We start from the raw sequence: 27,873 nt of genomic DNA, 5'->3' as shown, positions 1-27,873 counted from the left end.
TTATTAACTGTGCCATCTTGCTATTTATGCCTTTTAATTATTTTATTTATTTATTTTTCTCCTTTCTTACCTTTAAATTATTCAAGCATTTTATTCCATTTATTTCTCCTCCACTAACTTTTTAACTTTAATTTCTTTTATTTTGCTTTAATATTTGCCTTAAATATTACAATTTATGTCATTCAACCTTGATTTAGTAACTTTAACATGCATTGAAAAATGGAAAATTTTGTACTTTTTAACTTTTCTTCTATTTTTTTGATCTTTATATACTTCCATGTATATTGAGCCCTGTATGGCACTGTGATTATTGCTGCTGTTTTTAACAGTAAATAGTCATTTAAAAGTCAATAATGATTTACTCTTCCTGGTGCTATTAGCTTCTTCCTGAATTTCTGTGTTTCTTTCAAAAAACCATTTCTTTCTAAAGAAAATGTAAAATGTTCTTACATATTCTCATTTGATTTTTTGTAGTTAGATTGCAATGGATTCTTTCAGCTTTTGTTTGATTGTATATTTTCTATTTGCTTTCAGTTCTAAAGGATATTGCCATTGAGTAGACTTTTAGTTTGGAGGATTTTCCCCCTTTCAATAATTAATTAATATCATTTGTCTTCTGACTTCCATCTTGTCTGCTGAAAAATCAACTGTCAGTCTTATTACTTTATTATAGATAAATTTGTTGAAGTTCAGTGGATCTTTTTTCTTTGTGGATATTCTTTTTGTATTTGGTGGTTTTCAGCAATTTATGACGTACATATGCATCACTTTCTTTTTATGTCTGACTTTCTATTGTAAAGATTTTTGAAACTATCTTTTATTAGTTTTGGGAAACTCTTCATCAGTGTTTTATTTTTCTTTCACCTACCCTACTGGGATGCTAATGACATGAACATTAGATGTTTTAACTGTGTAACATTAATATATTTCTTTTAAATTTCTGTCTCTTCTTTAACCTGGATAGGCTGTATTGACCTATATCCAGTACACTAATCCTCATCTGTGCTGTGCTTATTCTCTAATTACCCCATCTGTTAAATCTATAAAATACATAATCTGTCATTGAGATTTTCAGTTGATGTATTAAATGAAGATTACTGGCATCTTCTCAAATCCTCTAACTTTTTTGCTCTATCTTCTTAAGCATATTAATTATAGTTATTTAAAAACTTATATCTAATAGCTCCAATAGCAAAGTCTTATCTGGGCCATTTCATTCTTTGTACCTTCTTGGATTTTTGACATCTTTTGCTTTTAAGCATTCCTTGGACTTTTCTGTTGAATTCTGACATTGTGTGTGAACAACTGGAGAGGTTCCTAATGAGTCATCTTCCTTCAAAAAGGCTTGTGTTGTTTCTTTAAAGACATATACAGCATGGACTACCTTAATTAGTTAGACTTTGTTAGAGATGGTTTTCATTTCTGTCTTTACTTCTGGGAAGTAACTCTTACTCTTAAATCCAATCTGTCTCCAACCTTGTATTAGGTTCTCCAGAAAATGGAACAAAGAGTTTATGTGTATACATGTAAATATTATGAGATTTATTATATGAATTGTCTCATGCAACTTTGAGGATTGGCAAGTCCAAATTCCAAAGGGTAAGCTACAAGCTGGGAACTCCTCCTATGAAGGTTTCGATGAATTCTTTCATTGCTGAAGGCAATCTCCTTTGTTGATTGTAGATGTAATCAGACATAGATGCAATCAACCTACTAATGATTAAAATCCATGTAATTCCCTCATAGTAACAATCAGGCCAATACTTGCTGGATCAAACAACTAAACACCATAACCTAGCCAATTTGCTACATGAACTTGGCCATCACAAGTCTCAGCCGAAAGTTTCCAGTGTTTAACAATTTCTGACTCCACCTTCCCCCATGGCTGCTGAATAATTTGTTTGGCTTTTTTTGCCTCCCAGCATGATTTTCTCTTGATTTCTTGGACTTTTCAAGTGCAGTATATGCATCTGTAATTACCCCAAGGAAAATCGAATGAATATTTTGTGGCTCATTTCTCTAAAGTTCATTCTTCTCTGAGCTTTTGCCCTTGAGTTTCAGCTGCTGCGCCAGCTTTGAATTCCAATCTCTGTCTTCACAATCTATGTGATTTATACTTGGACTTGCCACACTTAGCCCTGCATATTAACAAATGCCCTCAATGAAAAAAAGTCGTTGTGAATATTAAACTCACTTTAATATGCTTCTTTTCTCTCAAGGGTCATACCTCATTCAGGCCTCCCTGCATCAATTGCTCTCCAATGGCTCGAAACAGTTGTTTTATGAATATTCTCCAGGTTTTATAGTTGTTTCTTATGAGAGAGTTCATCAGACACAAACCACTCCATCATGACCAAATTCAAAAGGCCATCTTGGTTAAGTTTAAATTGAAAGGTCATGGAACATAATAATATGTATGATATATAAATTTGATAATCTACATGGCTGAATAGAATGTATGAGTTTTGAAATACAGCTGTAATTCTAAAACAGCTAAGTTATTGGTCTGTTATAATCTCTTTTCCATTCAGCCTTCATAAAGATAAAATCTGTTTATAATGCTATGAGAGTTAGTATATAAAACAAAGACAAATGTACATATACCTATACAGATTATTCTTTTGACCAAGACAGCAGCTGGCTATATATAAATAAGACTGTGACATTCCCCTGACTTTGAAGGTGAATATTTTGAAATAATTATGAGGTTGCTTATTTAGAAATTTACCAATCACAAACACCTCAATGGTTTTATGATTTAAAAAATCTATTTGGCTGTATGCCATGACAAAAGTGGGAGATTATGAAAAAAGCAACACACTATACTAATATTTTGAAGAAAATTTCTTTTACAGGATATTCAGCTTTACTATAGTATACATTGACGCATAGTAATACATAATGTGTTAAGTTAACCAATTTAAAAATTGTTATTCAAGAGAACAGTAAAAAATATGATCCATGAAAACTGCCTTTTTTATGTGTGGTATTCAAATAGTTCTATTATTTGATTTTACTTTGCTCATGTATTTAAATACATCCCAAGCACAACTAAACACAATGATCGGGAATCAATATTAAATGTAAGCCTCATAAAGGCAGGAAAATCCCCACTCATTTGTGATTTTTTATTAATTAACTTTCACTTGAAAGTACCATTTTAAAAGGAAACTGCATCTACATAACTTAAATTAGGGATTTAATAACTCTAGTCAGTTTATCAATAAAAACAAAGTTAATTCAGATACACAATATTTAAGCAGATACATGTCCATCAAATATTTTTTCACCTAGAGTATACAGCTTAAATAGCTACTCATTTCCAAAGCAAATACTACTTATATAAAATATTAAACAGGCTGAATAAATATAATTATCAAATTGATTACAGCCTTTTTAGGCTGGGACCTGCAGTTAATATTAGGGAATGCTTAGTCACTTTCCTGCCAGAGTTGCTGAAGCAAAGCACAAGGTCTTTTAAAAGGCAATTAGAATCAGTACTGTCCTGGGAAAAATGTATATTAAAAGGGACAAGCTCCAATGAACCACATGCTCTTTTATTATTCCCACCAATTCTTCCTTTCTTAAATATACTTCAGCTAAACCTTAGCATTTTATGATGAAGTCTAAAGAATGATATGAAAATGACCACATATGGCTTGTGGAATTATGGTGCATTGAGAGAAGAAAAAAAATAAGAAATAATGAGATGGACTTTATCTATGCTGTGAAAAATTTTGTAGTCTTAAAACCAAAACTGATACATCTAGCAATATTTGGTGATTTTAAAAACATTTTTAAATTTGCCAATGAGTTAGACTACAGCTTACACATTATTCATATATATATTCCAAGTAATTAAAAAGAGTTTACTAATGTACAGAAAATACTTTTGAAGCCTAAATTTCAACAATACGCATTACACCACTTCATATCTAAATAAGTCTAAGCATTGCATAACAAAAAGTGGAGCAAAAAATTATTTTCTTTTGGTCAGATTCTCCCCATCATGATGAATTCTTAGCTCTTGTGTATCTCTCCTTCCTTTTTCCCATTCTGAAGAAAAGTTCCAGTACCAGATGTTCACATCTTTTTATTTCAGGCATTTAAATCTTAAGTGTGCCAATATATTTATTTTTTCCAAGTAGGTGAAAATTTCACCTCTGAACTCATTTAAAATATCAAAAGTACTATAAATTCTGCAATGTACATATTCAGTGTAGTAGACATTTCATTTAGTGGGAAACTTTGTTTTTTTCCCCAAGAAAGTATCTAATAATCCTCAAGAGTGAAGCGGGTTTCATGATAATTACTTCTTTTTTTCAAAAGAAGATATGAAAAGAAATTCAAGTGCACAAATTTACTGATATTTTGCAGTGACAATGATTAGGGGTCTAATATGATAAAGCAAGTTAAACTTAGAAAAGTGAGGAGAGACAAAACTGAATGGTCCTGGAGATTTATTTCTGTAGTTTATAAGACACCTGGCTCAGCAGATTTGAGCAGCTCAAGTGAATATAAGATGGTACCAACTGCTGAGCTCCACAGAGTCCTCTTTCTAATAAGGCCAATGTATTGCATTCTCCAAAGAAACAGATCTGACAGGAGATGATAGATTAGATATAGATATAGGTATAGATATAGATATAGATAGACATAGATATATAAATATAGATATAGATAGATATAGATATAGATAGATGTGTGAGCAGTAAGATTTCTTATAGGAATTGGCTCACATGACCATGGAGATTGCCAAGTCCAGATTCCGCAGGGTGGGCCACCAGTTAGTAACACAATGAATATGATGATGAACTCACCAGAAGCTGGCTGTCTAGATTAGAGAAAAACTTCCTTCTGACTGCTAAAATCATCAGTTCTTCATTTATGGCCTTCAACTGCTGGATGAAGAGAAATCTCTCATTGCTGAAGACATTCTCCTTTTGTGGATTGTAGATAACATCAGACACAGATGCATTCAGTTGACCAATGATTTAAATCCATGAAATGTCCTCACAGCAAAAATCAGGCCAGTAATTATTTAACTAAACAACTGGACAAAATGACCTAGCCATCTTTATACATGAAATTAACCATCACATTCCACACCTTGTCAACTTGGCATACACACACATCTCCTTAAACCATGCTTAATTGCCAAATAAAGACAATAATATAGTCATACTTTCATTTAACACCCCAAAAGAGGGTGCAAGCCCTCGAGTAATATTCACTCTTAAACTTGATATCCTGTAATTTAAATACTGTAACATAAAGTTAATACTACTTATGCTATACGGTAAGGGGATAGAAGAGTGATGAAAGCAAGGGTATTTGCTTTATGTATATAGACAAACATATTTATAATAAAACAAGGAAGAAATTGTCATAACCATTATAGTTCTCATTTCTGTAACTGGTCACATGGTCATAGATCATATTTATAACTACCTTCTTCCATTACCCATTTCATATACCCTTTACACAAGCACCTTAACTGGTCATGGATCTTTGCCTGATAGAGTGACACAAACCTTCATTCCTAAAGGGTCTGGGTCATTAGTAGTACTACCTGGATTGGGTTGTTCTGGTTTCCAATTAACTTTAATCCTGGGGTGAGGTAGTACTAAGAGATTCCCTGAGGGATCGCCTGTATTCAAAGCAAACTCTACCTCTGTTGTTTAGGAGCCATCCTATTTCTCCGTGGTAATCAGGATCTATCACCCCTCCCAGTGTAGAAATTCCCTTCTTTGCTTGTTGATTCAGAGGCATAGAGATCCCAGTGTGGCCGGGTGACAGTCAGTCTAAATTTCTGGCTTAACACAAAATCATTGATGTGTCTCCTGGTGGAAGCGGTCCTCCTTTTAGACCTAAGACCTCTAGACCAGCATAACATGAGTTTTCAGGGACAGGAAACAAAAACATTAATAGTGACTCACCAAGGGTAATAGTGATTGGTGCCACTCCATTTCCACCCTTTTATTCCTGAACCTATTGGCTATGGCAAAAACAGCACCATAAATTGTTTACTTGTTTAAAGCATAAAGAGCCTTCTGGAAAATGTTGCCCAAACCCTGTAAGCTATTGCCCCCCAGTTGGTGTCACAAATGAGTCTTCAAAAAGCCATTCCACCATTCTATCAGTCCAGTTGCTTCAGCATGATGGGGAACATGGTATGAATAATGAGTTGATGAGCATGTGCCAATTCCTATACTTAATTTGTTGCAAAGTGGGCTTCTAAATCAGAAGTAACACTGTTATATGTCTGAGTTAACATTATAGGCAAACATATATTAGGAATGAAAGACATTGATACGATGGGCCATCCATATGAAAACAGATAAATTGGCATCGTGAATATTTATCAGATTGATAAGTATTTATATGATCTTTAAACTTTAAAAGAGAGTATAAAATATTAATTGATGACATTAGGAGAGAGAAAGACAAAATAAAGTCATGAATCGTAAATAAAATGATTGATAAACTTACTACATAAACATTAAATGTTTCTATGCAAAATGTATAAACAGAGAATAGGCAAATTATAATCTTATTTAGATATTGTAACAATTATAATAATTTATATATATACACACATGTAAGCATTATATATACATATGTACACATAAATATAATAAACAAGTAAACAAATAAATAAATAAATATTTAACTGACTATAAATTTATAAGACTAGTAGATTATAAAAACATTTTGGATTGCAAAATCAGAAAATCTAAGAGATATAAAATCACCATATTATAAAGAGAGATAATTCTAAGATTGCCCAGAAATCTGGGGAAATAACCAACTATAGGCAGACACACACACACACACACACACACACACACACACACACACACACAGCTTAGAGAACTATTTATCATTTTCAGTAGGACAGAAGCAGACATAGCGTCAATGTAATAGGAAAAGAAAGCTATAATTTTCTAAAATAAATATAATTTTATTGAAATAATTTTTAAAAAGGACTGTTATACCATAACTACATGAAACCTTGACTAGGGAGTGAGAGAGATCTTGTTGGTTTGTACAGGAGAGCATGAAGCTCTGATACAACCCAGAGTAATCTGGGCAGAAAATAAAAAGTATTTGCAAAGCCTCCTTGAGGGACTAGGGGAAAATGTGGAAATATTAAACATCCCCAACTGGGGAGTTCCTGATATTCTTGCATCATTGGGGACTGCCAGTTTGGTGAACTGAGACCTCGATCTTTGGGTTTGCCCTTATGAAGCCTGTTACTGCAAAGCAGAGGTTAAGTCTACTCATAACTGTGCCTAAGAGTCACCCCCAGAGAGCATCTTTTGTTGCTCAGATGTGGCTTCTCTCTCTAAGCCAACTCAGCAGGTAAACTCACTGCCTTCCCCCCTATATGGTATGTGACTCCCAGGGGTATAAATCTCCCTGGTAATGTGGGATGTGACTCCTGGGGATGAGACTGGACCCTGCATAGTGTGATTGAGAAAGCCTTCTGGATCTAAAGGGGGAAGAGGAATGCAACAAAATAAAATTTCAGTGGCTGAGAGATTTCAAATGGAGTCCAGAGGTCATTTTGAAGATAACTCTTATGCATTATATAGATATCCCTTTTTACATTTCAGTTTATTAGAATAGTCAAAGGAAGTATCTGAAACAGTTGAACTGCAATCCAGTATCCTTGATTCTTGAAGGTGGGCATATAACTATATAGCTTATATGGTATGACTGTGTGACTGTGAAAACCTTACAGCTCACACTCCCTTTACCCAGTGTATGGACAAATGAGTAAAAATGGGGGCAAAAAGTAAATGAATATTACTGGGGGGGGGAGCATGGGATGATTTGTGTGTTCTTTTTCCTTTTATTTTTACTCTTATTTTTATTTTTTGGAGTAATAAAAGTGTTCAAAAATTGTGGTGATGAATCCACAACTGTATGATAATATTGTGAACAAATGTTTTACATTTTGGATGGCTGTATAGTATGTGAATATATTTCAATAAAAAATTAAAAAAAAAGTACTGTTACCTTGATGTATAAAAAGAGATCTGAGAAATAAAACAGAGCTTCTAGAAAACTAAAAATGCTTAAGCAAAATCAGTCATGGAAGTAATAAAAAGCAAAAGAGCCAATACAGACAGAAAAACAGTAATGTAGAATGCAAATAGTAAAAAGAAAGGAAACATGTCTGCATACAAACCCAAGATGATATTATTTATATGTGGGAGAAGATAGAAAATTAAGACATGTAAATAGCACTTAAAGTAAACAGATAAAACAAATTTTTGAAGGAAAGCTGTCATGCCTTGGGGGAAAAATGATTCAGGACATAGATTAATGTATCTCTACATGTTTAATATTGAAACAACATCCAGACATTTTTGGGTTAGTTAAAACAAAAGAAAGAGGGAGTGGGGGCAAGATGGTGGCATAGAAAGGAGTGGAATTTAGTTAGTCCCCTGGGACAATTGATAACTAAGAACAACTAATAAATAATTTGGAATACTGCTGGGGGACAACTGTGACTGTCCACTCATCATACACCAACCTGAATTGGGAGGAATGCCTGAGATTGCAGCATAAAATCTGTAAGTAAAAACTGCAGAATTGTGCTGGGAGCCCCCTCCCTCCATGGCAGGCTTAGCTGCAAAACCTCACTGTGGTAGAGAGCAGCACTCTCCCATCAAGCAAATATAGCTCAACCGACCTCCAACTAGGATTTTAATTAACAAATGTGGACTGCTGAATACAAGCTACAAACCCCCAACAAGCAGATAGAAGCTTTTAGTAATGACTGACCTTAATAAACCAGAAGATAATTTGTCCTGGGAAGGGGAACCCAGAAGATCAGTTGTTACCTCTGGCCAACAAGTGAAACTGGGGTTATGTACTGGCTCTAAAAGGGAGCTTTCTTTCCCTTTTACTCTCTCTCAACCTGAGAGGCTCAGAGGAGAGAGCCACAGCCATTTTCAGTTTGCAGTGCTCTGACCCAAACAGGGGTGGAGATAACAGAGTCAGAGAGGCTATTCAAATGCAGATGATAAACCCCTTGGGGGTGTGTCTTCCCTAAGAATAAGGAGGTGGGGCCCAGCTTTCCCTTCACAACCAGATCCCAGAGCCTGGGGGAAAACAGCCAATACAGAAACTGAAGGTGCCACATCTCCTTACACCAGTCAGGAGTGACAGGCTGACATGTGCCACCTTCTGGGCAGGATAGGAAAAGCACAGTGACTGGAGACCTCACAGGAAAGTCTGTCATTCTCCTAAGATACACCCTGAATATAACCCCATTCTGAGACCTGAACCCATTCTGGTCTGGGAAAATCTTGGATAACCAAGGAAACAAGATGCCTAGAAAACAGAAGACTACAATCTATACTAGGAAAAGTGAAAATATGGCCCAAAGGAACAAACTTACACCTCAATCAAGATACAGTTGAGATATTGTTTCACTTTAATGAAACAATCTATTAAAGATTTTCAAAGAAATATGCTAAACCAAATCAAAAACCAAATCAACAAGTTCAGGGAAGTTATAAAAAAAGAGATGATGGCCATAAAGAAAACACTGGGCAAACATAAGTTAGAAATCAAAAGTTTGAGAAAACAACTGGCAGAATCTATGGAAAAAAGGCACAGCACAAGAGATGAAAAACACAATGGAGACATACAATAGCAGATCTCAAGGGGCAGAAGGAAACACTCAGGAACTGGAGAACAAGCCACCTGAAATCCTACATACAAAAGAACAGATACGGAGAAGAATGGAAAAATATGAGCAACATCTCAGGGAATTGAATGACAAAATGAAGTGCATGAATGTACGTGTTTTGGATGTCCCAGAAGGAAAAGAGAAGAGAAAAGGGGTAGAAACAATAATGGAGGAAATAATCAATGAAAATTTCCTATCTCTTATGAAAGACTTAAAATTACAGATCCATGAACCACAATGCACCCCAAACAGAATAGATACTAATAGACCTATGCCAAGACACTTATTAATCAGATTATCAAACATCAAAGACAAAGATAGAAAATCCTGAAAGCAGCATGAGAAAAGTGATCCATTACATACAAAGGAAGCTTGATAAGACTTTGTATAGATTTCTCAGTAGAAACCATGGAGGCAAGAAGGAAGTGGTGTGATATATTTAAGATAATGAAAGAGAAAAACTGCCAACTAAGAATCCTATATCTGGCAAAACTGTCCTTCAAATATGAGGGAGAGTTTAAAATATTCTCTGACAAACAGACAATGAGAGTTTATGAACAAGATATCTGCTCTACAGGAAATACTAAAGGGAGCACTATAGACAGATAGGAAAATACAGGAGTGAGAGGTTTGGAACACAATTTTGGGTGATGGTAACACAGAAATGTAAGTACACTGAACAAAGATGACTCTGAGTGGTTGAAAGAGGAAGACTGGGACCATGTGGGACACCAGATGGGAAGAGGAAAGATAAAGACTGGGACTGTATAACTCAGTGAAACCTAGAATGCTCAACAATTGTGATAAGATGTATAAATATGTTTTTACATGAGGGAGAATAAATGAATGTCAACCTTGCAAGGTGTTAAAAATAGGGTGATATTGGGGAAAAAATACAATAATGCAAACTAGAGACTGTAGTTAACAGAAACATTGGTTTATGCTTCCTTTAATGTAACAAAGGCAATATACCAAAGCTAAATGCCTTTAAGAGGGGGACATAATGGAGGGGTATGGGACTCTTGGCATTGGTCATGTTGTCTGACTCTTTTATTCTACTTCAGGTTAATTCTATCTTTCCTTTTGTTGCTTTTTGGCTGTCATGCTTTTTTTTTTCCTTTCTTTTTCTTTTGTTTCTCTAACTTCTTTGACTTTTACTCATCCTTTGTGGAAGAAAGAAAGATGTCCTTATATAGATAGTGGTGATGGTGGTGCATACATGAATATATGATTATACAGGGAACCATTGATTGTTTACTTGGGATGAAAAGTGTGGTGGGTGAACAAAATCATCTGTAAAAAAAAATGGATTGATGAAGAAACCTTGAGGGTACCACATTGAGTGAAATAAGTCAGACACATAAGGACAAATATTGCAGGGTGTCACTGATATGAACTAATTATAATATGTTAACTCATAGACATGAAATAGGTTACCAGGTTATAGAATGAGGTTAAACAATGGAGAGTGGTTGCTTATTATGAGTAGAATGTTCAACTAGGTTGCACCTAAGTGCTTGGAAATGGACAAAGGTGATGGCAGCACGTTATTGGGAGAATAACTAACAGTGTTGAATGGTATATGAATGTGGTGGAAAGGGGAAGCTTACAGTCACATATTTCACCCGAAGGAAAGTTGGAAGTTAAAAGATGGAAATGTATAAAACTGAATCTTCTGGTAGACAATGTCTGTGATCAGCTGTACAAATATTAGAAATCTGTTTCATGAACTAGAACAAATGTATGACACTATAACTAGAAGTTCATAATAGAGGGGTATATAGGGAAAAATATATCTTTTGCAAATTATGTACTACAGTTAGTAGTATTTTAACATTATTTCATCAATAGTAACAATTGTACTATACCCATACTATGACTCAATAATGGAGGGGGGTGGTTAGGGGTATGGGAGAATTTGAGTTTTCTTTTTCTGTCTTTATTTCTTTTCTGGAGTAATGAAAATGTTCTAAAAATTGAAAAAAAAATTGTGATGATGGATGTACAGCTGTATGATGGTACCATAAGCAATTGATTGTGCACTTTGGATCTTTGGATAATTGTATGGTATGTGAGAAATCTCAACAAAATTAAATTAAAAAAAAAAAAAAAAACCTCCATCCAGAATTTGCCAACTTACGTTGAAGTTTGGTTATTACAAAGATCAAAATAAATCCTAAAATTGTAAATACAAGAAAGAACCTTACTGAAGAGCAGAAAATCAGCCAGCTAATGGTGGTTTTCTCCTTTGCCAACCTATATCCCCACTTCTTCACACCATATGGAAGTGCAACATATAGACACTTCAATTTGTTGGTGTGACTTTTTGGATCACATTTTTATATCAAGTAGGCACCTAGTTTAGGCTTCAACTAAACAAAAATTTGTTTTATCAAGAAGGACTTTTTTTCTTTTCTTTTTATTTTCTGTGACTCTTCTCTACAGCACAGTTGAGATGGAATATCCTTTCACAGTAGATGACTATTAAAACAATAACTGGGACTATTTTATTCTAGCATGAGTACCTCATGGCTATTACTTAGCTATTAGTGAACTGGGTCAGCAGAATCATGAAGGACACTTGTCATCTTTTCCTAAAAGCATAGGTGCATGTAAGGCAGTAAATGACTCTTACATACTCAAGAATTTGAAAAATAGATGTCTGCCTTTGAAAGCACACATTAAATGAATAGAATTTTATGTTAAAAGATGCCTAAACTATCCTATCACAGATATTGTTTATATCAATTTCTTCTTTATATGGACTAAATCTATGATCCATAGCTAGCACACATTATAAAATGTTTACATACATTGAAGCTATGCAAAACTTATATATATATGATAATAATTATAGGGGAATTATATCATAAAGTTCAAAGTTATTATCTTTTATGTTGGAATTCTAGAAACATTACAACTATGATCAGAAAACAAAGTATTCCTTAAAATTGTCACATAGTTTATTTTAAAAATCCATGTTGGTGAGACTATAAAATTTTTTCCTTCAATTTTGTCTTTTCAAATATGTCAGTAGTAGTCACATATTATTGTATGGTTATGAATAACCTGTTTTAAATGAAAATTTAGCATTTTATTTAGAAATGTTGGCAATACTATGATATTGAATAACCATATTCTAAGGGCTGTACTGCCATTATTTTTCTATAAGCTTGAAATGTTAGATTTCATTACAAATATCATATCTCTTCATGTGTGTGGTTTCATTGGCTCCAGCCAACTTGAACAATTTTTAATACTAAAAGTAATTAAATATTTATGAGACGTGAGAGTGAGTTTCATGACTATATCAAACCTAGAAGAATTGAGTTCTTTTACAGACTTACTCTTTGGATTTGCATATATACATAGAATAGATGACTACAAGCAGGACAAAGTAAAAGTAAATTTTTTTCATTTACTTTTGGACAAAGTAAAAAAAAAAAAAAAATGCCTAATAGCATGGATGCTATAAAATTCTACTGCAGTTAATCTGACTCATGGTGCTTGGTTGCCCTACAATTGTTACCGTACACCAAATGTTTGATTTTTTTTTTTGCATTTATTATTGTACATGTTACAGTTCAATCCTTAAAGAAATAAGTCAAGAGATTTTCAAAAGACATTAAAGAACTTGGCAATTTATTAGGGGCTTACTCCTTCCTGCTTTGATAGGCTTATTTTCTCCAGGAGGGTGATCAGTATTTTGAAAAATGGCAAATTACTCAGCACTTGTGCTAAGAACATCAAAAATAGTGGTGTGTTTTTGCCAAGAAATATGCTACATTCAGATCCCACGTGGCCATTGTGAGCAATGACCCTGCACATCAGAGAAGACAGATGGTAAAAGGCGAATTGAGGGAGGGCAACAGCAAGTGTCTAAGTTCCCAACCAAAGGAAGAGCAATCCATGAATACAAAATAGGAAGACTTTTAGATATGCAAACAATGTGCTGGTTTATATTTTCATGTAATAACTCTGAACATTCATGCTAACAAATATAGATATTGTCCAGAACCCAACTATAAAAAAAATTTGTTTCTGAGAATTAAATACAAGACCTCTCTCTCTCCCTCTTTCTAATACATATGTGGTGTATACATGCAACACACACATGTAGTATGTATAAGTACACACGTATATGTGCATGTGAAATTGTGATCTGTATTATTATTTTTTAGTTCTCTTGGAAATGGGATAATATGCTCACAGTCTATGACTTTTTTGTGACCTTGAGCAGGGTACTCTGAGGGAGATTTTGGCAACAGAAGAAATGCTGATAAGCCTGCACTGTAAAATTATTCTAGATGTGTTTTATTTTCCCAGAGTAATTATAGATTAAACATAATATGGAGATGAAAAAGATCATTCACTATGTATACCAAATATTCTATGAGTTATGATCTTCATTGGTCTTATTTAGATAAGAGGGGCTAGATAGATAGATAGGTAGATAAATAGGTAAGAAGGTCTAAGAAGAAATAACAGTCTCTTTCAACATGATAGACACATCATGGAGAGAAATACCAAAACTGTAGACAATTAGTCAAAGATTTCTAACTAGAATTTTGAACTATACCAAATAAAAGTTTCTCCCAAGTGCTCTTCACTTTTATGGAGAAACCCAATTCTCAAAAAATAGCATATTAAGAAAGGATCATGTATAATCATTATTATTCAAAGTTGATAGTGCCTAGTTATTTATGGAATAGCTGGTTCTCAATTCTCAAAGATATTTTTAAGGTGATTCTATATGTTATATGTCTTCATGATTGGCACCTGCATGTTTCTTTGTTAGAGTGTGTGTTACTATCAATGGATAATCTTCGAAAGCTTTTTTTTTTTTACTTTAGTACAATTTTTAAATATTTCCCCCATGACTAGTCACATTGAAATAAAAATGTGACAGGCCTAAAAGTATTATTTTAAGGGTTAAGTTTACAATGGTCGATTTGCATCTTCATTTGCTAGGGCTGCTGTAACAAAGTACCACAAGCCCAGTGGCTTAAAACAACAGAAATTTGTCTCAGCCCTGGAGACTTGAAGTCTGAAATCAAGGTGTTGGCAGGGCCATGCTTCTTTTGAAGGCTGTAGGGAATAATCTGTTCCATGGCCCTTCTAGTTTCTGGTTCCGGCATTCTTCCCTCTGTCTGCCTGCCAGCGTCCAAAATTACTCTTCTTATAAGACATCATTTTGGATTAGGGCCCAATTTATTGGGCCTCTTTTGACTTGCCTAATTCCATTTGTTATCACCCTATTTCTAATTAAGATCAAATGCTGAGATACCATGGATTAGAACTTCAGTATATCTTTTTTTGGGGGGGGCACAATTTAATCCCCAACAATGTGCATATTATATTTTTGTTAAACACACAGATCAATCCAACATTTAAACAGTAAACACATAATAGGCTCTGTAAAATATACTATATACTCTAGAATGATTCCATGCTCATCAATTCTGGTTTCTTTGAGATTAATTTATTGCCACTCTATTGTGTGTGTGTGTGTGTGTGTGTGTGTGTGTGTGTGTGTGTGTGTATTATGAGTGATCTTTTTATTGGACCGTACACATCTCATAAAATTCATCTCCATTTATCGTAATATCTCTACTTTTCCCATTTCCTCTCCTTTATAAATCCTTTAGTTCTTTCACCAGAATATCGCTTCTGTCATATTTATTCTTGGAAGTTTTAGTTTCCAAATTTCTGACATTTTTATCATAATTAATGAAACGCATCATGATTATATCTGGGTTTTTCAATATTTTGTGTTGTTTCAATCTATTCATTCAGTTCTTAGTAAATCTTTAAAAATACCCTAGCCACTTCTGATTTAGAAATAAATCCTATATTTCAAATATTTCCTAGTGCTTAGGAGAGACACTTCGAATATTTTGCATTATGCATTTTATCAATTAGAATAAATTTTGTTTTAAATTCCTTATGAATATCAGTTTATTTTATAGTCTTTATTTTATACTTTTTAGACTCCCCACCTTTTGTAGAACTATTCTTTTGAATTAGGTCATAATGTCTTCATTTTCACACCCAATCAATATTTTTTAAAAGATAAGTCTCTTTTGATTCATTTTTTATGTTGAAATTTGGTTATTAGAAAGATTATCATTATTATTATAATAAAGATTATTTTTGGTAGTTTTAGTGTTTTATATCAGTAAGTTGTGGGAGATTTCTAACAAGTGAAATGTTCATGTTTGAACCATTCAGTTTTCTATGTTCCTCTTCCCTCTTTTATTGTTTATATATATTAAACAATTTATTTTTCTACCTGCATTGGTCTAAATTTGAAGCTTTCCAAATTGTTTTTAATTTATTTTTATAATAAAAGATATCAAGTTGTAGATGTCCAGTATTTATTTGAAGACATATAACAAGAAGTCAGGAGAGAGTAGTTGTAGTTGAAACCACAGGAATAAATATATTTCACTAGAGAATATGTATAAGGAAAAGAAAGAAGAGTCAATATTATGGCCAATACTAACTTTTAAGGCAAAAACAGATGATGAGTTTTTAAAGGAACTAAGAAGCAACTGTCAGGAAGGTGGCTACAGAAACAAGGAAGGAAAATTTCCTGAAAGTTGAGGGAGGGCATTGCTTATGGTTATAGCCTAGGCAGAAGCTCCTACATGTGCATTAGGAGATATGTGAAATAATAATCATTTCAGTGTTATTTAAAATAGAAAAAATGGAAGCATGGATAAATCATGGCACTCACATAATGGGATACTATATTATAGTTAAAAATGAACTTGATCTACTTTCATTATTTTGGAAATGTCTCAGTACACTGATATTGAGTGGGAAAAAAGAACATATCTGTTCTAGTTTGCTAATGCTGCCGGAATGCAAAACACCAGAGATGGATTGGCTTTTATAAAAGGGGGTTTATTTGGCTACACAGTTACAGTCTTAAGGCCATAAAGTGTCCAAGGTAACACATCAGTAATCGGGTACTTTCACTGGAGGATGGCCAATGGTGTCCGGAAAACCTCTGTTAGCTGGGAAGGCACGTGGCTGGCGTCTGCTCCAAAGTTCTGGTTTCAAAATGGCTTTCTCCCAGGACGTTCCTCTCTAGGCTGCAGTTCCTCAAAAATGTCACTCTTAGTTGCACTTGGGGTATCTGTCCTCTCTTAGCTTCTCTGGAGCAAGACTCTGCTTTCAATGGCCGTCTTCAAAATGTCTCTCATCTGCAGCTCCTGTGCTTTCTTCAAAGCGTCCCTTTTGGCTGTAAGAGCTTATATAGTGTCCCAGTAGTTTAATTCAGACCCACCCTGAATGGGTGGGCCAACACCTCCAGGGAAATTATCCAATCAGAGTCATCACCCACAGTTGGGTGGGGCACATCTCCATGGAAACACTCAGAGAATTACAATCTAATTAACACTGATAACGTCTGCCCACACAAGATTACATCAAAGATAATGGCATTTGGGGGGACATAATACATTCAAACTGGCACAGTATCTCACACATACAAATCTAATACATGAAAACCTATACTATCCAAATATATATTTTTAAACCATATGTAAAGTAAAATTATGAAGCTATGAAAGGGAATGATAATTAATCTGTAAAGGCACACCAAGGATTTTATTATGGCAAATGGTTCACCTGGGTCATGGGCTATGTCTAAAACAATTAATTTCTTTGTAAAATCAGATTTGGAACAAATACATTAGCAAACAGGTATATTCATCACATTATTTTATCTGTTTTTGAAAGTTTGAAATGTATCAAAATAAAAAGCTATAGAGAAATTTTCAAGAATTAAGTGCGATCGTAGGATTCTGTTGTATGTTTGTTTGATTGTGTTAATTTCTCCAAACATTACCCAAAGAATCCCATGATAACAAGGACTGAAAAGGATCCATTGGATTTAGCAAACTGAAAGTCATTGGTAACTACAGTGGAGTGTATATGAGTTATCTGTTGCTGTATTACAAATCAGCCCAATATTCAACAGCTTAAAATGATCAGCATACATTGCCACAGTTTCTGTGAGTCAGGAAACTGGTGTGGCTTAACCGGGTAGCTCCGGTTCAGGTATCTCGTGAGATTCCAGTGTAGTCGTCAGCAGGGACTTTGGTCTCATTTGAAGAATTTGTTTGGGGGAGGGATGATCTGGTTTCCACTTCCCACCTCACTCACATGTCATTGACAGGTCTCGAACCTTCTCACATAGACCACATGCCAGCTAGCTTCCACCAGGGTAAGTGTTCCGAGAGAGAGGAACAACCCAATATGGGAGCCACAGTCTTTTTGTTATCTTAAATTGGAATTGACATCCCATGTCTTTTTCTATGCTCTATTTTTAAGAGAGTCACTAAATACAACCAATATTCAAGGGTAGGATATGAATGCCAAGTTTTTATAATAAGTATTTGTACAGTAGGGCATAGTGAATGGAGAGGAGTTACTATACTTGCAGTTCTTAGAATGAATTAACAAGTATCAGTGCTTCTTCTAAACATGATCTTCTTGGGTTGGCTTGAGTCTTGTAAGACACAACCTAAATATTTTCAGGGCCCTAAAGTTTTCATGACCCACTTGTACAAATTTTAGCTTTCTTTGTAATACCACCACCATAATAATTATTCAACTTATCTCTGTTTCTCTACAAACTAGGGATTTTTGTTTGTTTGTTTGAAAGTACCATAATGCCAGTTTTAACTAACTGAAAACCTTTTGGGAGGCTTATAGACCTTTGGGAAAGCCTGGTCTTCCTGGGTCTTACAGACCACAGCAACTAGAAACTTAACTCCTTAGGCCTTCTGTCCCAGAAAACGCTTTAGAATATTTATTTTAATTTATTTTATATGTCTATATGTTGTCAACAACACTGCATTCTTTTTCAAATATGCCTTGCCAGGAGCATCATAGTATTTTCAAGACTGGTATAAACTGTCATGATTCTTTCTGTTGCTGAGTCTAAGATTGGGTTCTTCTACATGAATTTTAGAAACATGGCTATTGTCAGAAGCCCCATCCAGCATTTTGTAGCTTTGCCACCAAAGAGAGACTAAAGTTCTTTCTTGGTGCCAGTCCAGATATTTCTGGAGAATAACTCTTTTTAAAACATTGCGAGTAAGCTACTAACTCCTTCACTAATCAAGTATAAGAAGAAAGATGGAGTCTATGAACCTTTTCATCATGCACTGCCCAGGACACTTAACTGTAGCTAGGAGGATAGAATGTTTAACAATATGGCATGGAAGCACTTGTTTCCCAGAAGAGCATGCTCTACCAGGAATTATTTTGGTAGGGATTACTGAAGTAACAAGGTTATGTGTTTCCTTTACTTGATTGTGTTATTGCTATCGAGTAGCACATTTTACATCGGTGGGTGTGTGTGTTGGGGGGGTGCTATTTTTGGCTGTAATGACTATGGAAGATAAATGGGAGAAATGTTTGTTGAATATTTTATAAACACATACACAAATTCATACAAATTCAATCCTTGGTGTCTACATATCTACTTTTCAAACATACAATTTTACCTTTAGAAGCCAATAAAAATACTTGGGCAACTCATCAGAATTATTAACTTCTTTTTAAAATAATGCCACAACTAATAAAAGAATGGCTGAACTTATTTTCATGGATGCTCTGCATTTGCTTATCTATATAGTCCACTTATATCCTTGAATAAAGTATGAATCTATTAATTTAGTCTGTTGAAATTTTTTTATCAAATTACATTTTAATTCAAGGTTCCTGTATTTATTGTTTTTTGAGATTTTTTAATAATAAATTGATTTTATAAAAATGTATCCACCTTGTAGATAAACAATGGTACAGCATGTTTATTATGCTTGTTAATATCTATTCCATAAATACTTACAAGTTCCATTCAGCATTTAGTATCAGTATAGACTTTGAAAAATAGCTATTTTGTATATCAGACAATAAGATTTATAGAATCAATAATGTCTTACTGTTGTTACTATGGACAATAGTGTCAACATTAATATTAATTTACAAATACTGCATCATCCTTATACGATATTATATTTATATTCTCAAACTTCAACTTGGTTATTGAATTTTTTAGAAGGTGATGGGAAATAAATGATAAATATATAAATAAAGTCATCATCTCTCTGTGTCATGGTTGATACATTTCACTAAACTTAAGTCTATTGATCATAGCAATAATATATATTCACATCAGAGGTTATGCACTTTTCTACAGAGGGAGAAATATATTGGGGATTACATTAATATTTAATTAATTCTGTTTTTTTCCCTTCAATTTAAGAATGCAAACTTGATCTCTACTATTGATTTCCTTTCTGCTTATGGGCTTACAGCTAATATAATGTTTATGTTCAGATATCTACACATTCTTTTCACTTAAAACACTTTGAATGTATTTTAAAGATGAAGTGACTATTACTTTTCTTTACTAAATAAGAAACCAGCATTTTGAGATCTGGAAGAGAAAAAGTTTTATATGCTATGCAATATAATGTTAATTTGAATATGTAGTCTAAACATTTTAACATCTATTTCTTATAAGACAATTTTATATGATTTTTAGCATAATTAATTAAGTTTAATATTTTAAATGATATTTTCCAGAGCACTATCAGCTGTATGTTCCTGAGTCAGCTCAAGTTGGTTCAGCTGTTGGGAAAATCAAGGCAAATGATGCAGACACTGGCTCAAACGCTGACATGACATACTCCATCCTAAATGGTGATGGTGTTGGGATATTCTCCATCTCCACTGACAAAGAAACCAGAGAAGGGATACTTTCTTTAAAGAAGGTAAAAAGAACATAGTTTTCATGATTCAGGAAACTCACCCATCTTTCCATGAATAGAAATTTGGCAGAGGTATGGATAACCTAAAATGTCGGGTCATTAATGAGATAAAATATTTTCTCTTTGACAACATAATTGCATTTTAATTATGAGTATGTCTGACCCTTCAAATCTTCTTTCAGGAAATACAGTCTGTGAATATAAAATACACCATGGATATGCTACCCCCTTTTATATATTATTTGTCTTTTTAAATTCTCCCTGAAATGTCCTAATGATGTCAGTCAGGATTTAAAGGTAGTACATTTCAACCAGATACAAGGAATTAAAATATCATCAAAATAAAACAAGGTGAGGTGGCAATATCAACAGAAGATGACCTAGGTAGCATTACAGATATTGAATAATTAAAATATAATCTAACTACAAATTATATTAGAATTAAGATTATTTTTAATTATTATGAAAAATATTTAAGAGTGGACTGTATAAATATTCTGAAGACTCATGTAAAAGCCTATTTCAAAAACTACACTATTCTTATGAACAGAAATCTAGATATAATAAAAAGGACGGTAACAAAAATGTTTAAGATATTTTCAAAGTCACAATTGGTCTAAAGTATATGATGGGAGACAGTTAAAAGGAATATACTAACTTAAATATCACATTAATTTGAATCTATTTTAGTCAAATTGAAGATACAAACCTATTGAATTATATTAAAAGTTATTTTATAACTATTTAAGGTTTGATTAACACTACTACTCAGCTGAAAGAGAACTGATAATTTCATAAAACTACTTGAAATCTTAAATTATCAAAAAAGTATCTCAAGAGATTGGACTCTCGAAAGCTTTTTGATCCGGTCCCTGACAGTTTAGCCTTCCCTACAGAACTCTTTGTTCTCTTCTACTCTCCATCTTGTTCTGCCTTAGGATCTATTTCCCTGTATTCTAACCTGCCCCTCTTCCTGCTCCCCTGCTGGGGTCTTATTCAATTTCTGAACATCCTAATATCTTTGTGCATAACTCAATTTTCTTTGTCTTCTCCTATTGAATAATTTTCCTTCTACTTTCCTCCAAATAAACACATGCATTAACAAAATGGCTATCTCATAGTTCAGATTTCTAAAAAAGTATTCATAAGGTATATATGACAGTATTTAGAATTTTCAGAGAACCTAGATTTATAATGGACGTCAGTTCTACTGTCATTACTCTAGGTTGCACTTATCTAAGTAACAATAAAAGACTTTTCTAAGTAATGTAAAAATTCTCACCATGTTAGCCATGTTAGCCTACACTCATTAAGTGACAAGATTTTGCTTGATGGCCATGGAAACGTCAAGTTAGAGTCTACGAAATCTTTAACTTTCTCCCCCATTCATTTCATTCCTAGTAATCTGTCATTGGAACCAAATCCATTCCTCTCTGCCTTTAAGAGAACATATGCTCCTGTCTTAGGAAAGATGAAGTAGAAAACAGACAATGACCAAAGTAGGATCTAGATGCAACTGTTGATGCAGGGTCTGAGTTTTTAAATGCTCAAAGATTTTTAGCTGGGGAATCTGGTAAAACTTAGATCCCTAGGTCTTATCTCCATCTATTTTGATTCAGTAAGACTGGTGAGGTACTCAGGTATTTGACTTTTTGTCAAATGCTCCAGATGATTCAACCAGAGATTATGTTCAGAACACAGGCAAAGAAATTTTATCCTAATGTGATATTGAAATGAATCTCATCTAGCTATTCATCTATCTATCTATATCTATTATCAATCATCTATGTACGATCTATTTTTACATATACTTTTCTATTCACATTTTGTAAAATCTCATTAATTCTTCTCCCAATAATTAAAATCCTTAGTTATTTTAAAATTGAGGGTTAAGTTGTCTTTTTAATGCTACAAAAGGGGATTGCTAAGCAGAAAGAAAATTGATTCTGTCAAATAGATCAGAAATCAAAACTGGTACCTATAAAAATTGATGTTTTCACCTAATATATTTTCTCAGTGTAATACTTATTTTCTAATATTACCAAACCTGGGTCAATAATATGACAATAGAGTAAATTTTCATTTCTTTAATTTACATAAATTAAATATATTATTATTATATAATATATTACATATAATATTATTTATAATATTTATCTTTTATATACAGAGACTTTATGAGCCAATTGCTTTCTTCTACATTAATCATAAAAGGGTGAGCAAATCTTGATGTATTCCCTGCCTTTATAGAATTTCCAACCTATGGAACAAGACATTAATAAAATATCACATGCATTCCTAGAACAGAAATGTATTCTCTTCTATGAAGGAGTGTTATCCTGTACTACTGAAAAAAATGTGGGATATTTGATCTTGTCTGATAATTCAGTGTTGGTTGAAAAAAGAACAGAAAGAAATCTAGGAGTTAATTAGGTGAAGAGTGTAAACAGTGAGCTATCTAGGAAAAGGAAAGAAAATGCACATAGAGTTTTGAGTTGGGCAGGATGTGGCACATTTAAGGGACTAAACGCATATAGTTGAATCTAGAACAAAGAGATTGAGGGGTTCAGTGGGTCTGCTCAAGAGCACATGGGTCCTTGCTAGACTTTGCCCCAGTGTGGAGCCATTGATGGTTTCTAAGCAGGAAGTGACAAGATCTTTTTGATGCCAATATTTCTTCTTGAGAGTTGATGTAAACACTTGAGGACAAGACTCTGTTTTAACTCTTCATTGCATTCCCAACATTTAGCACATTTTGTGACATAGAAAAGGCAGTCAGCAAGAACTGTAGTTAATTAATGAATGGGGATATGGATAGGAAGGTAAGAAGAAGGCTGCCTGTTTTTCAATCCCTGATGGCTTTATCATCCTGATGCATTCTAATAAATGAGCTTATTGTTTCCATAAGATGGCTACTGAAACCTGGGAAATACCAAGATTTAAGAAGTAAGCAGAAGACAGGAAATAGAGGCTCAGAGAAAAACTCAGAAAACAGGAGATCATTTTGACATTGAAAAAACACAAGGGAGACTTTACAGTAGGAAGGTAGTCATTGAAAAGTGAAGTGTTCCATAAATTTAAAACAGTTTAAGATTATAAATATAAATTGAATTGAGCAAAACAGAGGAAAGGAGTTACTGGCTGATTGTGCCTAGAATTTTTCAGATCATCATCATCATCACCAATGTCATTCTGACAATAATAGTAACAGCAACTAATTTTTTTAGATGTTTCCTCTGTGTCATGCCAGTTTTAACCACCTTTCCTAAGTCTCAACTGAATTGGTACATATGTTATCACTCATTTAAGTGTCACTATAATATCATGAGGTCAGGTGTATTAATATCAGCACATTACAGCTGAAGAAGCTGAATCTCAGAGAGATAAAGAATCATGCTCAAATAGACAGTCAATGACAGAAAACTGAATTTTGACAGCTGGTCTTCAGAGTCTTCACACTTAAGTGTTTAACATACTTGGATGGTGTGATGGTCAGGTTCATTTGTCAGCTTGGCCAGGTGATGGGGCCCAGTTGTCTGGTCAAACAAGCACTGGCCTAACCATTACTGCAAGCACACTTCATAGCTGGTTAATAAATCAGAAGGCTGGTTTATTAAATCATCTGTCAATTGATTGCTTCTGTGGCTGATTACATCTCTAATCAACTAAAGGAGTGTCTTCAACAATGAGAGAATCCAATCAGTTGATTTAATCCAATCATTTGAAAGCTTTTAAGGGAGAAGACAGAACTTTCATTTCTTCTTCAACCAGCTGGCCCCTCCTGGGGAGTTCATCAAAGACCTTCTTTGGAGTTGCCAGCTGCAGCCTGCCCTATGGAATTTGTACTCGTGCTTCCCCACAGTTGCATGAGACACTTTTATAAAATCTCATGTTCACAGTTATCTCCTATTGGATCTGTTTCCCTAGAGAACCCTGACTAATACAGATGGAAATATATATATTTATTCTTTTCTACAGTGGACAGAGGAACAAATAGTACAATAGAGAGAAAATGGGAAGTAAGGAAGCATGGGGGAGAGGAGAAACACACCACTGTCTGGGGAAAGCTTTGTAGTAAAATGGAAGACAAAAGGGTATGAGACAAAGAGACGAGGAACATGGTGGAATAAATATTTTAATTATAAGTCAGAGGACTAAAGTGTGATTTCCTGCAGATGGGTAAAAGCACAATGGAGAAAAAGAATTTGAGGCTACTGGAGAAAGGATAATTGATTTTAAAAATCCACTGGAGGCAGAGATAACCTTGAATGGGTCTTGATCACAGGTGAAGGGAAACACCCTACAACAGTATGTCTAGTTCAATGAGACAATAGAACAAGAAAGAGAAGCTTACATTTGCCATTATTTAGTGGGAGGTAGAGAGGGTTCCTGTTTTTTGAGTATTGTCTGTCTCATATTATAAAAACTGAGGTAAAGATAGTTGGTTGAATAAACAAATGATCTGAAAAATAAGTGTATACTGTGGAATTGAGAACAATGGGAGATCTTACCATCCTGCATTACTGCAATTAATTTGATGTTGTCTGTGATAAATGAAGGTAAAATGACACATGTGTGTGCATATGCATAGATTAATTATATTTATAATTATATAGAGATTTACTTAAGACACTCCATTCTATATTACATAGACATGCACATACACATAGATACAAATACAATGGGTATTTTCAAGATGAGATTTATTTTAATTGTGTAAAAGGTAGTGATGATATATAAAAATAATATTGAATATTAATAAGTTCAAATTAAGTATTTCACTTTGTTTTCCTGAACTTATTTTTCAATGTAGTCTAGAACTTCTCTGAGGTACATTCTTGCTTATGTAACTCTAACTTTTTTGTTCATTCAGATTATGATTTTGCACCTCAGAGTTATTTAATTGCTCTATGCATTATGTTGGAAATAATTGCAATTCAAAAACTCAAGTGTATACCTCAGTGGGTTTCAACCTTCAAGAGTTACTGATTCAGATAGAAGAAAATGGATAAAACAGGCCTTAAAAACTTTTTCCTTATTTAATCTCTAAGGCAGCTCACCTTAGCCAGCAAGGCAGAACAGCTAATCTTTGCAGAGATCAAAATCAGCATTGCTCTATAAATCAGCTAGCAAGAGTGTCTGCACATCCCTGTCCATATCATTTCTTCATCTGAAAATTGCCAAGTTGAATTCACTGGTTCATGCTCTGGTGCATTGTAAATATACCTTGATAACTTTCACTTGTTTAATGGCGCCTGACTAAGTGGAAAGAGAAAAAGATAAGGTTGAATGCAAGCGGATGCACTTTCCTTTGGAATAAACCCCTATGGCTAGGGACCTGCTTCTTAAAAGTCTCTTTTATCCTCTCCTCTTGTGGTCCTTATGGCCATTTGTACTCTTCACAGCAATTATCTGAAATCATTACTTCAAATCTCCTCCCCTACTCTGCTTCCCTGACTTCGGACAAATACCGTTTAGAATGTCACTTGCCTTCTTCAAGTTTATTAAATCATACATACAATGCCTGTCAATTAACTTTGCAAAAACTTAAACTTGACCTTCAAGTTAACAAAAGGTGGTGGAAAAATTAAATCTTTAGGGTCACATGAAATATAAATGTTGATCCTGCTGCTTAAGAGATCTATGGCATTATCTCAAATCTCTGAGGCTTCAATTTTCTTATTTAATCACTTCGCAAAGTGGCCATGAAAAATAGATTTAAGAAAAGGTGAAAATGGCTCTCTGAGCTGTGCCTGGCTCATAACTACAATAATAATTTCTCTCCATATTGTGGCCGCCCTTTTCCTTCCTTTTTTCCTCCACTTGGACCACCATTTAATTACATTTTACAGACTAATCCACGTGGTTATTTTTGTAGTCCTCATTGTTTTAAGTTATTCAAATAAACTGGAATACATCAAGAACAAAACATCTTGTGTGTATAACATGGCATGGACATGCTGTCATTCATTGTTTTGGTAATCTACATTCCTTTCCTTCTCTAAGAGAAGTTCCTTTTTGTCTCTTCAAAATTCAAGCTAACAATTGTCCTTGTAGCGCAGAATTTCAGAGCATATTTCAGTAAAACTTTGCCTTTGGATATTATTTTCATTTTCCCGTGTTAAAATATGCATTTCCTAATGTCCCACGGTAGAATGCATAGCAATTCCATTTCCCTCATAAATCTGCTAGGCTGGATAATATAGAAAGTTCTTATTCTAATTAAATCACTATGAATGCACTGTTAATTCTCATAAATGTGTATCTATGTGTATTAATAAGTACATCCCTATCTATACTAGATATTAATCATTTTGAAATATATATATATCTAAAATTTCCATACCCCACAGTGTATACAGGACTATTACATGTTAATTAATGAATTCTAAATGTCATGTAACAAATGATTTGATATGACTCAATTATAATAAATCATAAAAATATAAAAACTTAAGTTAATCCTAGGTGTTCAACTAAAGCCATAGTAGATTTATTTCACACAATCAGTGTTTTGGTCTATTAGTGGATTGTGTTTATTGGAGTTTTCTTTGTAGTTACTTTAGCTTGCACTGAGTGAAAGAATAAGAATCAGGATATTGTTTGCCACTGGATTTTAAAGTTTTTGGCTTATGAACCACAAAGAGCAATAAAAAAAAAATGCATCCCAACGTACTGCAATTGTGCTCAGGCAAATACATGAGCACATTTTGTATACAGGAACACATAGATGACATGGTAATTTCTAATTCTAGTAAGCTATTTACAAAAAAAAATGAGCATTCATTAGGATTTTTTTTTGTCTCAGAAACTTTAGTAAAGATTATGTTTTCAGTCTTATGAGGTTCTAGTATTTGGAAATAAATTTTCCTGCTTAGATAGAGGCTAAAGATAGAAGAGCCCAAGTATTAATTCAGTGAAATCTATCACTCTGTTTCTAATAACTTTTGACAGAGCAGGGTTATTGGGCAACTTTTGTTCTTATTGTTCATCTATAGGCATGGCCATGAGCCTATAGAGTGATAGATCATTTGAAGCTACCATGAATGTTAATTGACTATTTTGAAGAGATATATTCACACAAAATAATTTAGAGTCCTAGTTGAAAACTAATGATTGAAATTAAGCTATCCACATCATGGTCTGTTGTTAAGTTTTTAAGTTTTTGTGCATGTATGCATGCAATTATTTAAATTATATGTATACAAAATAATGTACATAATATATTGATAATTTTGATACATATTATATATCTTATATCTTATATATTAATATATATTATATATTAATAATTTGAAATTTAAGATATTTGAATTTATTTTCCTAGTGTTTAAATGACAACAAGCAAACATGTAATATTTATTTGTATTG

At 33.7% G+C, this 27,873-nt stretch overlaps 1 protein-coding gene across 3 annotated transcripts in view; it reads left to right on the top strand.

Moving 5' to 3' along the window:
- The window catches only part of CDH18 (cadherin 18), a 510,079-nt gene that overhangs the window by 378,369 nt on the left and 103,837 nt on the right, over window positions 1-27,873 (top strand). For all 3 annotated transcript variants that reach the window (XM_037799297.1, XM_037799296.1, XM_037799298.1), the window contains one exon: window positions 20,318-20,505. In XM_037799297.1, coding sequence (XP_037655225.1) covers window positions 20,318-20,505 — 188 coding nt within the window. The remainder of the gene's footprint in view (window positions 1-20,317; window positions 20,506-27,873) is intronic.

This window comes from Choloepus didactylus, chromosome 11 (genome assembly GCF_015220235.1).
Source record: "Choloepus didactylus isolate mChoDid1 chromosome 11, mChoDid1.pri, whole genome shotgun sequence".
Classification (NCBI taxonomy): Eukaryota; Metazoa; Chordata; class Mammalia; order Pilosa; family Megalonychidae; genus Choloepus; species Choloepus didactylus.
The sequence above is the reverse complement of the archived record's forward strand: the minus strand, read 5'-3'. Positions and strand labels throughout refer to the sequence as shown.